This window comes from Manis pentadactyla, chromosome 2 (genome assembly GCF_030020395.1).
Source record: "Manis pentadactyla isolate mManPen7 chromosome 2, mManPen7.hap1, whole genome shotgun sequence".
Classification (NCBI taxonomy): domain Eukaryota; kingdom Metazoa; phylum Chordata; class Mammalia; order Pholidota; family Manidae; genus Manis; species Manis pentadactyla.
Genome location: NC_080020.1, coordinates 224,670,081 through 224,683,706, shown reverse-complemented (window position 1 = coordinate 224,683,706; position 13,626 = coordinate 224,670,081). Strand labels below are relative to the sequence as shown.

At 36.6% G+C, this 13,626-nt stretch overlaps 1 protein-coding gene across 3 annotated transcripts in view; it reads right to left on the bottom strand.

The window, feature by feature from the left end:
- Positions 1–13,626, bottom strand: part of NBAS (NBAS subunit of NRZ tethering complex) — a 345,656-nt gene that overhangs the window by 294,275 nt on the left and 37,755 nt on the right. For all 3 annotated transcript variants that reach the window (XM_057497443.1, XM_057497442.1, XM_036881629.2), the window contains exon 10: positions 1,997–2,135. In XM_057497443.1, coding sequence (XP_057353426.1) covers positions 1,997–2,135 — 139 coding nt within the window. The remainder of the gene's footprint in view (positions 1–1,996; positions 2,136–13,626) is intronic.

Below are 13,626 nucleotides of genomic sequence, written 5' to 3'. Positions count from 1 at the left end.
TATTTTCTGACCGAACCATTTAAAAAAAAAGCTGCAGACATAACACTTAAATTCTAGTGATAAAACTTTCTGACTCTTCACAAGATGTACCCTGAATTATATCACATATAAAACTATAAGTTAGGTATGAATTAGAGAGAGAAAAATTTTTTAATTTCTGAAAATATAAAATAAGATGTCCAGTAAGTGTTAGTAATCCCTACCTCACCTTTTTTAAAATAAATTATGGGATAATCACCATGGATACATTTGGCCATGTCACTGCCATGTACGTCATTTTACGTGGTACGTGGGAGAAGGTGCCAAACAGGAACTAGAAGGTCTAGGTCCACCCCGTTTCCCTATTTTGAGTTGTTAAGATCTCGGGGGGTTTTTAGGCTCCTAATCTGTGAAGTGTGGTCAATAATACTCAAAATGGACTCCTCACTGGGTCCTGCAGAGAGAAGAAATGGGCACTAGAATGGGTAGATGGACAACGAGTGGAAGGAAAAGGACAAAGCACGGTACTCCATGACCAAGTGGTCTACATGTATAAACTGTTCTCAGATCTACTGTGGTATAAACCAGTAAACTGACCTTATTTTTATAAAAACTACTTTGTTCAGTTAAACTCACAATTAATGTTTCAGCATATGCTAAAGCTAAAGAAAAACAATTAATGAAAGCTCACTATAATTGCTAGACTTCTTTTCAAAGTACTTCTTCACTAGTTCCTTTTCAACTCCAAAACCTTTAACCACTCATTGTTTTAGATGATCATTTGAAATCAGTATATTTTAAGACACAAATAATTAGACAAATACACTCATTATAGGAATAAATAGCATAACACATTCACTTATGTTGTGTTTCATTGTAGTTTCTTGGTTTCTTCCTTTACTCAAAAAATATGAATGCCCACAACATTGCTAAACACAGGGTGTATAATTTAATCGAAGTTTATACAAATAACCAAGATACATGCTATCACAGGGTAGTCAATATGACATATTAGTAGTCACTAATAACTAGTTTTCTCACCTTTCTGGCACACAAAACATACTTCTCAGGTTCCTTGAAGATAGGAGGGGCCACATAGTTATAATAACTGTACTGTGAGAAGTAGCATTGGTTCTGGTTTTCAAAGTTCCACCTTTTAGCCCTCCCTTCCTCCTCCCAAGGCCATAAACTGAGACAGTGGGACTTCAACAGATCACCAGCCTCTGTGGATCCCTTAATCATCACTTGGAATGAGCTGTCCAGGGAAGTCAAGGTACTAACAGCAGGCTTTGCCACAACAATACATTTGCGTGTCATAGCCCAAGGAAATATTAGAATTTTTCATCTGTTTGTCTGTGTGACTGTTGTTATTATCACAACAGAGTCTAGCTTATTCTGACTATTACAGCATAAAGGAGCACCTGACACAAAATAGAAACTCAATTACAGGATGAATGAAGGAATGTTTGGATGAATTGCCCATAGAAATATGTAAGAAAATGGAAGGGAATCTACCACAGTACTGAAAAACTTGAACAGGGGGAAGTTCTGCCACAGTTTGTACTCAAATTATTCTGCCACTTGCTAGCTGTGTGACCCAGGGCAAGTTACTTAACTACACTTCACTTTCCTCATCAATTAGACTCTGGCCAGTAACAATACCTGCCTCAAAGGGTTAGTGAGAATTAAATGAGCTACCGAACATGACAGCACTCACAGTAGATAACCAGCATATAAAAAATGCTTAATAAATGTTAATGTTTAAATAAGCAAAAGCAAGTAACTGGATTACTATTAGGTTATTTTTCTAATATCTGCACATACTGTTACTAAAAATGAGACCAAGTTAAATACAATATGTTTTAGATAAATTTGATATTTGCAAGAAGTACTAAAATTTCACTGGCATTAAATCACTTTCCTCATTTAAGGCAAATTATTCCCTCCTCTGCATTTTATAAAGGGCTCGTCTGCCTGAGATCTATTAGCAAAGTGAAATGCCAAAGTTAATACTTACCTCAGTGACCCTGTCTCCACCATTAGGAACCTGTTTATAATAAGGTGATCCTGAAAGAATTCTCCAGGCAGAAAGGCCATAGTTAGAAGCTTTTGATACGCCCACTTCAGCAGTTTCACATCCACCAACCAGTAAAAGTCTAAAAAAAGAGAAAGATCAAAAGAACTGATAAAATGCAAATATGAACAAGATAACATTAAAACAAAGAGCAGAAGAAGTCACCCAGACAAAGAAAACTAAGGTAAAATTACTATATGCTAAAATTAGAAGTTAAAATATTTTAGAAGAAATAACCAAAAGAAAATCATATGGTTTTTCAGCTCAAATTTCATTTTCATTTATACAAAGATAAGGCTTAAATATTCAAGAAGCTGAAACCCAGATGGGAACTTAGAAAGAGAAAAAAATGTTTTAAAGTTGACCACTGCATATCAAAGAAACTCTATCAACACCAATGAACTTTATTTACAGACATGTTGCGTCACCCAGATACGTATGTATTAATAACAGCAGTGCCTCGGATGCCCTCACACAATTACAAAGGTCATAAAGGAACAAGAGGTGGGAGTGCTGTGGGTGGACAGAACTACACAGCAGTAACTACACCGAAACAAAACTGTTCAATACTTCAGCCACACCTTATGACTGGTTCACTTTTCTGTCTGTTATACTTCATTAGCAAGCAGAGGTGATTTTACAAGGCAAACAGCCTGACATATGCCAGAAGTTAAAAGACTATGTGACTTTTATACAAACTAAGCTGATCAATAATGGAAACCAAACAGCCATGATTCTTTTTACTGAAGTATGGTTGACATATAACATTACGTTTTCAGGTGTACAATGTAAAGATTCAATATTTTTACATATTGCAAAATGATCACAAGAAGTCTAGTTAATATCCATCACCATACATAGGTACAATTTTTTTTTTCCTGTGATGAGAACTTTTAAGATCTACTCTCTTAGCAACTTTGATTTAATGCAATATGGTATTATTTGCTATAGTCACATAAATATTTTTAAAGTTATATTCAATAAATCTGGCAGGGAACTATATAACAGATTATCATAATCATCTGTCTAAAATAAGAAAAAGTTTGAAAGCAAAAGTTCTGATGTATTTAAGGGAACACTACAATTACCAGTGAATTTTTATTATCCCCAATGACAATAAGGCAATAAAGTAACAGAGAGAAGCCCTGTACTTTTCAATGTCTCCATTTTTTTTTTTTAAAGGCTCTCCCCTATGCACTGGGAACCCCTTGCTGCTTAACAGGGGAAAAAAAGACATAAAACAGGTTTCACTGGTCGTGTCCACACAATGCTCCCTGACAACCTACCAATGTCCCAAATAACAGAAAACAACATCAAGCTCCCTTTTCATCAAAACACAAATATCTGTCATCCCAGGTTCCCATTTTGTCAAAGAGGAGATGCACATCATCACACAAATTAGTATCTATCTACCTTTTTCTAGACCACCTCATAGAAAAATCGAAACTTTAAAAGTTTTAATTTCTGCATGATAATTAAAAGGAGAAAGAAAACAAGACTTTATAAGGTTCTTTAAAGTTGGCATATCAAGACTGACTCAGCCTTATGGTTATGACAACCAATGTTAGCTTTTAAGTGTTACATTATTGTAACTACCCCATGATGTGACACCATGAGCTCTCAATAATGCCCCCTCTAGACCAGGAGAAGTGTATACTCAAGGGGTCAAAAAGAACTCTATTAGTGCAGAAAGCAACTCCAGTCCCCTGTTAATTCTTCTCACCTTGTGTAGCAGGCAGAATGGCCCCCAAAAGATGTCCACATGCTAATCTCTGGACCCAGTGAACATGTTAAGGTAAATGGACTTAAGGTTGCTAATCACCTAATCTTAAAATGGGGAGATTATCCTAGATTCTGCAGGTGGCACAATGTAACCCCAGGGTCCTTAAAAGCAAAAGAGGGAGGCAGGAGAGCCAGTGTCGGAGCGATGTGATGTGAGAAAGACCCCACCAACCACCGCTGGCTTTGAAGGTGGAAAGGGCCAAGTGCCAAGGGAGCCAGCAGCCTCTAGCAGCTGCAAAAGGCAGGAAAACAGATTCCCCCCTGGAGCCTCCTAGAGGAACGCAGTCCTGCCAACACCTGCAGATGGCTCAGTGAGACCTCTTTCAGACTTCTCACCTCCAGAACTACAAGATAATAAATTTGTTTTAAGCCAAATTTGTGTGAATTTTTCAGAACAACCAAAGAAAACTAATATACACCTTGTTTCTTTCCCAGCCCCAGAACTCAGATGACCTGTCAGACTCTAAATTCTACCAACTGCTCTTATTTGACCATTTTTTTCTAACATCTGTTTCTGAACTAAGCTAACATCAACAACAAAAACTCATTTGTACTATGCATTCCCAAATGTAAAAGTATCAACTGTATAAAATCTTCTAGATTTAGCTATAGAGCTTAGCCTAAGTCCAAATCTCAAAACTCATAAATGAACTTTATTCACAGAAACACAATTTGAGTCTTCACTCAAAAGTCTTTTCCCACCCCTTTTATACAGAACTCTAACAAGTTTACATCACAGCAAACTGCAAGCAACAAATTTTGAGTAAATGACCTGTACCAAACTACCTGGGCTGTTTCTACCCTAGGCAAAAACACTTTAGACAACACTTCCAAGGTGCTATGTTAAAATGAGAAATCTAAAAAATCTAGGCAGTAAGAAACTACAGAATAAATTGCATAGTTTCTTCAGAAGACACACATATACACTCACAACAGAAGAGCAAGGGAGAGGGAGAGACTAGAGAACAGATCAACAGATTAAAAAAGAACCCAGTCTGGATAGTTGAAGATATTGACAAATTATTGTTAATTATCTTTGGATGTAATGATGGTTTCATGTTCGACTTTTTAGTCCTTATTTTAAAGAAATACACACTGAAATATTTACAGATGAAATTATATGCTGCCCAGGATTTACTTAAAAATAATCTAAAATAGGTGGGTGGAGGAATGGGTAGGCATAGACAACAGGAGATAAGCCATGGGTTGATTATTGAAACTGAATGACAGACATAAGGGAGTCTATATACTAGTCTATGAGCACACTTCAAATTTTCCATAGGATTTTTTTTTCCAAAAGTCAATTTGTTAGGAAAAAAAATCCTCTGAAGAGAAACAAAGCAAGTAATTTTGAATACTTAAATTTCTGAATTTAATCAGTTTTTTTCAAACAAAACATGTGATTCATAAAACATACCTTTAAAAATCAGTAACGTGCAATTAAAATTAAAACACTGTTTGAGAATTCAATAAATCCCCAGAAGGCTAGGATAAAGTAGGTCCTGGTAACAAAATTTTTCCTCTGCTCAATGTGCAACATATAGATTAACACTATAATTCTTTTTTCAAGGGACTGAGCATTAGCTTACACTAATATGTCTGAAAGGGAAAGATGTCATGTCTAATTTTCAGATTAAAAAATATATATATAAAACTTCACGTTGCCTGACTACTAAAGGAGATACAGAGCTAACTGAGATTTTAAATTTCTTATCTCTTCCATTCCATGAATTCTGATAAGTAGCATGGCCAAGCAGATTGAGTTGGCTACAACATGATAAGCTCCATTAAGAGCAAAATTCAGTATCTGCTTCCAAACAACCTTCCCACCATTTATTCCAGACTGAAGAGTACGTAGAAAAAGAGGCAAAATGATGGAATTGATCACATATTGCTCCCACCAGAAGGGCTGGCAGCTTTGGAACACCGATACTACAGCTACAAGAATGCACATGTGTGCTTATATGTGCTTAAAGGTGGGGTGAACTGAGATGACTTCATCAGTGTCTTCAACCAACTGGGCAACTGGCAGCTATCATGTGTCAGGCAATGCGCAGGGTGCTGAGTATTCAGACACAAACAAGGTCTGTTCTCAGCAATTCAGAAAACTCTCTCTCTAATTAAGGAAAAATGAAAAGGAGAAACATTCAGGAGCCTGGACTTAAGTGGTGAGAAAGATGACAGCTGTATCTGAAGATGATAACCCAGTCCACACCCACCCAAAAGGCCAACTTCAGTTATACGGGCCAAGGGCTACCAGCCCCGATTCAAGATGGTAATGTGCTCCTTCACTTCATTGTTTTACAGGACTCACAATGTTGACCAGAGCTAATCTACAAGAAATAAAGAGAAAAGAAAAGCAGGTTGACAATGATGCCTGGCCTGGTAAATACATTTTCCATCATGATCACAGGATTAGTATAGTCCTCCGGGGCAACAACCGCCTAAGAGAAAAGGAACAGAAGTTCCACGGCTAAAAACCACGTAACCTGAATGAAAACTGCAGTGGGAAAGATAGGAGCAAAGTCTGAGGCCCAGCACAGTTTACTCAATAAATGTTTCCTGAGTAAGCAAGTGAATTTGAAACCCCGCCTTTCTCCTTAAGTAGAACAGAGTAACAGGTGCTTGTGGGGACCCCTCTTCCCCCAACCACATTCTTGCTCAGTTTCAGCACTAAGATCTGAGGAGAAGAGACAGGGAGGGAAGGGGTCATGGCAACAAGGGTAGAGAGAGAAAAGTGGGGTTGGGGGAGTGGGGGGTGGAGAGGACATCACAAACCATTAAAAACAGTACTAGACAATGCTGAAAATTTGGTACAAAAAAGCACCAGGAAGAAAACATCAAAATGTTGTGAAAAAATATGTCGCATAAGGAGAGAGAAATACCACATTCTTTGATGGACTCTCAATACCTTAAGATGCCAATTCTTCTTAAATCAATCCATAACTTGAATGCAATTTCAAATAAAATCCCATCAGAATTTTTCATGGAACTGAACAAACTGATGTAATGGAACTAGACAAATAAAAAATTCACATGGGAGAGCAGAGTCCGAAGAGCCAACTCAATTCACACTGATAATCTTTCTCTTCTAAGTCGTGCTTTGTGCGTCATGACCTATCAACACTTTCCTACCCTGGTGTTATTAAGATGTTCTCTTTCAAATTTAACCATATTAAAATCTAAAACTTCTAACCATAAAGTTAAAAGACAAATACACACCACTATAAATAACACATAAAACAGAGTATTAGCAGACAGAATTTATAAAGATCTCTCACAACCAGCCCCACAGAAAAATGGACAAAGAATAAGCAAGTCATAAAAGGAGAAATCCAAAAGCAAATAATGCAAAGAAAAACAACACAGATTTACACCAACCACCCTCTAGAATATTTAAGGATACAACAGTTCTTAACTACTGGTGAGAACACAAATTGGAGCATTATTTTGGACAATAGGACAACACCTAATAAATGCACACACTCGACAATCCCACCACCTCTGTTCTAAAGAAACTCTGGAGATAAATTCTTGCACAGGTATATTCATCTCCTAGGAAAATAATATTTCACATAGCACTATTTATAATACAGGAAAATTAGAAGTATTTTCAATATTTTTAATGGATGGATAAATAAGTCAATGAATTGTTTAGGGCAACATACAGAGTGTAAAAACATAAAAATATATATACTGAAAGGTCACACACCAAAATCATGAGAGCAATTGCCTCTAGAAAGGGGAGGTGAGAAAGGAATGAAGTAGGAAATTTTGTTTGTACTATTGTTCCTCTTTCATTAATAAATGTGGGTAAAAAAGTAAGGAAGTAAAGACAATCTTAATATTTATTAATTCTGGGTACTACTTAGGTGTCCATTACATCACTCTCTATACTTTTTTTTAACTTAAAAAGAGAAACATCAGGATAAGTATCCCAAATTATGCACATAAATTTTTCTAATTAATGAAATCCAGGAGACAAAATTCAGTGACTTGGCTTTAACACTTAGCATCAACCCTCAAGTCTAGTCAAATACTGAAAACGAAATTAGAATATAATTTGCTTTGTGACATTTTGAAGTTGTTTATACATTAATGGTTATATCCTTAAGCATTCTGTGATTTACTACTAAAAGGATTGTTAGATTTTTGCAGCAATTAAGTCCACAGACAATGCTGTACTAAATAATTTACATCATTATTTTCTGTGGCAGTAAGTTCCTCCACCCAGAATATTTACTACACACAGTGGTTACTATTACCTCCTTAAATATACAGGGTATTTAGCTCTTAAGTGCTTAAGAGTCACATTTTGAAGCAAATAATTGTTCTTAAATTATTCTAGAAAAAAAGCAAAACAATTTCTTCAGTGAAACTTAAATTTTTTAGACTAAAGCACATGATGTGTGGGAGTTAAAATTTTACTCCTTAGCAAAAACAGAGAGAGACGAACTTTCCGAATCATCTTCAACCTCAACATTTTGTACTCAGGGGTCTAGGTATCAGAAGTATTAGGTTCAAATACCTTTGCAACAAAGTAACTGTAATCTTAAGATTAACTCCCTATATCCCATCAATACTTATTAAATGAAACTGTGCTAAGCAATAACAAACAAGGAACATGCTAAGCAACTGAAACACCTTAACAAACCAGTTAAAATCCCTCTTGGACTCTTGCTGTGTGGCTCGGTTAGCTCTCCCAGTTCCTCAATATCAACCAAGTATGGTGCTTACGGGCTGCATTCCGTGGCTACCTTTCTTTCCTTAGATGGCCTTGGATATGTTCATAAGCAGCAATTGAAACGAGCATGGTCTACTCCAGGGGAAAGGACAAGTCAACGCAGACGACTGCACAAGATGTCTTCACCAACCTTTGGATTAGGTACAAAACAGCCTAAAAGATAGATCAATTCATCTCCGGAGGAAGAGGCCAAGCAAGGCTTTATGGGATAACAGGAGCAGCAGGTTTATACTTTAAACAATTTCCCAGACAGGAAAATAAAAGGATCAGGTACAAAGCATTCTAAGCTATACACAAGTTTGCTTGGCTTAGATGTACACATGAAGTATACAAAGAGCACAGAGACAAGTTCATAAATGGTGTGTTCAAGAGAACAAAAAGAAATGCAGGGAATGCTTCTAGCCTATTATAAGGCAGGCAGGAGAAGCAGGGCAGAAAGTTCAAAGGGACCCTTAACAATACAAAATTCCTGGGTACTTAGCTCCTTTACCTTCTTTAACAGTTATTTAAATCATGCCTAAATTACTAAACTATGAGTCACTTAGGCACAGAGCTCGTGTCTGCATCCTTCACAGTGTTTGCCACCGTTGTTTTACTCAAGAAATATCTGCATGCACACAATGTGCAAAGAACTACAGGCAGAGAGATAAATAAGACACAGTCCTTGTCCTTGGCTTAACCTCTCCAAGCTTCAGTTCTCCCACCTGAGAAATGAAGGGGATGAGCCACATGATGGATGAGCTCGATTCCAGCTCTGACATTCTAAGAGTCTAAAACTCAAAGCAGGACCATAGATCGGACAACAAAAATTGACTGATGGAGCAAACAACTCAAGGAGGAGTGAATTAACTGAGCAGAAGTAAAGGCAGGGGTCAGAGCAGAACAAAGAGCAGAAATACGGGGGTGGTCACAGCCATCTGAGGAAAGGACAGTAGGACAGAAAGCAGCCCCTAAGCACAACACCATCTGTGACACTGATGACCTGGGAGAGCACAACCAGACACTACAAATTATTTCCAAGAATCATAAATTGTTTAGTAGGAAGGTTCTTCAGTCTAATAATTGGAAGAATCTGCCATCTAGTGGCCTAAAACTCCTGCAAGCTGAGGAAGAAAATTGAAAACAGATGGGGAGACACTTATATAGACAGTCCAATGACCAATAGGGCTTGCAGCATACAACCAGGCTGGGAGAGAAAAAAGAGGAAAAAAAGAAAAAAACTGCATGTCTCAAAATGTATAAGTACTTATAGGGACAATAGTACAGCATGGAGAATACAGTTAATGGTTCTGTAAGGTCTTACTACATTGATGGATAGTAACCACACTAGACGTGGTTAAGGATTTAATAATATGGGTAACTGTTAAACCACTGTATTGGATATTCAAAACCAACCTAGGATCATATATCAATGATACCTTAATGAAAAAAAAAAAGAAAGAAAGAAAACCTTAGAAAAGAAAAAAAAAATTATAAGTGCTTAAAACCATGCCCAGCAAAGTAAGGGCTCAAAAATTGTTACCTAACGACTTCAAGGCTAGAAGCCATCCCTCTCTTGAGATAATTTGAAATGTCCCTAATTTTGACTTATTTCAGTGTATCTTAACATTTTTTACTACAAAAATCTTATTCAGTATTTAAAATTTTACTTATCTTTATTTATTATATAAAGAGTCTATAGCAAGAAAACAAACATAATCCTGACTCTTTACGTACTGACTCTTTACATCAGTGGTTCTCAAACATGTGAGGTTATAAGAACAGATTGCTGGACCACTCCTCCAGAGACCTGATTCAGTAGGTCTAGGGTGGAGCCTGAGATTCTGCACTTTGAACAATCCTCCTAGTAATTTTGATGCTGCTGGTACAGTGACCACATTTTGAGAATGCAAAGCTGTACATCAGGCTTGAATCTATAATTTGAGCTCTGGAGGACATAGTTCACTGTAAGTCAAATCATGAAGCATCACACTATTTAGTCACCACATCACAGAAAACTTATTATTTCAAATGGTTAGGTGTTAAAAACAAAATATGAGAATTTTTCCTGAATGGAGAAAGCACTGTAAGAGGCTGCTTAGTTCAGGAATAAAATCATTTTCCTGACAACTTGATAATTATGCATTTAATGTACTTAAAATTGAATGATATCTGGTTATAAACTCCTTAAAATACAATTTATAATTCAGAAAAAGAGGTACAGGAGAATCTATTATGTTCAACACTCTTTATTATACCTTCTAAGCAGAACTGGACCCATTGTCAGACGATTGGATAGCATAGAAAGAGGTCAGCAAACACTTTCTGTAAAGAGCCAGATAATAAATATTTGAAGCTCTGTAGGCCATCTTTCACAATTTCTCACTCTGTCATGGTATAAAAAAGCACGAACTATTTTTTTTAAGTGTGGCTACATTCTAACAAAAATTTTTATGGACACTGAAATTTGAATGTCATGTCATTGCCATGGGTCATAAAATACTCTTTTGATTTTTTTTCAACCACTTTTCAAAAGTATAATCTATTGTTGGCTCACAGGCCTTACAAAAACAGGCCAGATTTGTCCCAAAGGCCACAGTTTGCCAACTTACTGAGAAAAGCTTACTGAGTATGGCTATCAGGGGACATCAGTTTACCACATGATAGTCATGTAACCTCAGGAAAGTTTCTTAACCTCTTAGAGCTTCGTTTTCTCCATCAACACAAGAGCAGTTATGATCTACCTTATAGAACTGGGAAGACTGAGATTCAGTAAGTATCTGGTAATAAGTAAAGATTTGATAAAGTTAGATCTCAACTTCAAGTTAGATCAATTCAATATCAATTTAGGGAGGGCCTAAAACTTGCAAGATACTGTGGTAGCAGTCAGGGTAGGAAATACTGTATAGGGAAACCAAATTTTCCTTGCCCTAAAGGAATTTACAATCTTGTGGCCTGAGACTATTTCATCTAAGAAAGGATTGAAAAATCTGTTTCAGGCCTTCCATTCCTACCATTGTTAAATTTTAATTCTACCAAGTCAGGCTTTCATTCACTTACTTAACAAATATTTAGGAGCATTCTACGCACCAGGCCCTGTTCTAAGTGCTGAAAAACAGAGCCACAAAAACACAGATAAAGTTCCTGCCCTCATGGAATCTACAGTCCACTGCTTTGGTATTGCTTTTTCTCTTTTTTATATGTTTTGACAAAGTCAAGTAAATGTTAACAACTGGACCAAAATTCACTGACAGGTATTCTATGCAGCACTGCAATGAGCATGGATGGCACAGGGTAAGTCAGGGTTCCTGCCCTTCGCGGGGTCACAGTCTAGTCCTATCTGTTAGAAAAAAATACTGTTTTTTTCAACATCAAGATGGAGTCTAAAGCGTCAGACCAACCAAAGACCTGGGAGAGGACATTCCAGGCAGAGAAAAAATCAAGAAGCACAAATTACTTTAAAGAACAAAGACGTTTTGATAAATGCAAGAATTTACGTATGTCTAGAGTTACCTAGAGCAGGGTTCAGCAGCCTCTATACTAAATCAAGCCCACCACCTATTATTGTAAATAAACTTAACTGGAACACAGATTTATACATTGTCTATGGCTGCTTTCACACAACAGAAGAGTTGAATAGTTACAACATAGACCACTGATCCTTTATTACAAAAGTGTGACAGTTGGTCTAGAGCAAAGGAACATGAGGAGGTGTGACAAAAGGCCAAACTACAAAAGGCTTATAACTAAACTAAGGAGTTATATCTCTACCCAATGGTTAAAGAAAACTGGAGAAGGATTTTTCAGTAAACAGTCAGACTTGTACTCCTTGCTGGAAATAAGATAGAAAAAAAATTAGAAGAGGATTAGACAGGAAGCAGGTACCATACTTGATAGTAAACTGGTAAGACGTGATGAGTGTCTGAACTATAAGGATGGCAACAAAATAGAGAAGAGAAGATAATTTGAGATGTATTAGACATTAAGAATTATCAACAAGTCTTAAAGTTTCATAAGAATGAGTTAAGAGAGTTACCTAAAGTGAATCTCAGGTTTTGGCCTGGTGGAAATGTGATATATCGAAATTCAAGAATACAGGAAAAAATGCAGGTATTGAGGTCAAAAAAAAAAAAAGAAACCCCAATTATTAAAACAGTTAGAATACAGTAAGCATAAGGTGCTTATGAGCTACCTATCCAGTACAGATGGTTTGCAGGTAGGTAGATACAATGGCTCTGGAGCCCAGGAGTGACCTGTGGGATACAGATTTTGGAGACAACATAACACATATACATTTAAGTGGTTAAATGAGGTTGTTCAAATTTGTCTATATAGAAAGAAGATATGGAGTAGGTAAGGGAAAAAATGGCCAAAGGATTCTACTAAAAATCTACTAGAATTAATAACCAAGTTCAGTTGAAGGTTGTAGGCTCCAAGATCAACATACATAAATCAATTTATTTTTATATACTGGCAATGAATGCTCTGGAAAAAAAATTCAAGTAGGAAGTATTTTCCAAACTTCAGACACTGGTATACCTCCTTCAAATGATTTTTGGCCTCAAAAACTATTATTTACAACAACTTTTTCTTTACTCATTTAAAGTTAACACACTTTCCTTTATAATTTTACTTTGTTGTAAACACTATTCTCTGTCACATCGTGGATTTTTTGTACAATTTAAAATTGAGTAAAAAATATTTGTGCATGTACTACCTAAAAATCATCACGCATATACCTGCCACACTTTGGGAGACACAGAGTAAGTGGAATAAAAAATAACAACTAAAATGGAATAATTTCCAGGCTGTCAAGATGACAATGGTGACCCCTAACTGTCATATGGGATACAAGATGACAGACACAGGTTTTGGAAACTCCTGAATTAATGGGCTCATGTGGACTGTGGCCCTTGTTACTTGTCCCAGGCTAAATTGGGGAGCACTGCTCTGGTGTGGGATGTTGATGATGGGAAAGCACTGGGCTAACAATGCTAAAAAGACGCTAAGTTGTGGAAAATTGTCTCTCTTGCTGCATTAACTTGTGTTTTACTTATTTTTGCCATCC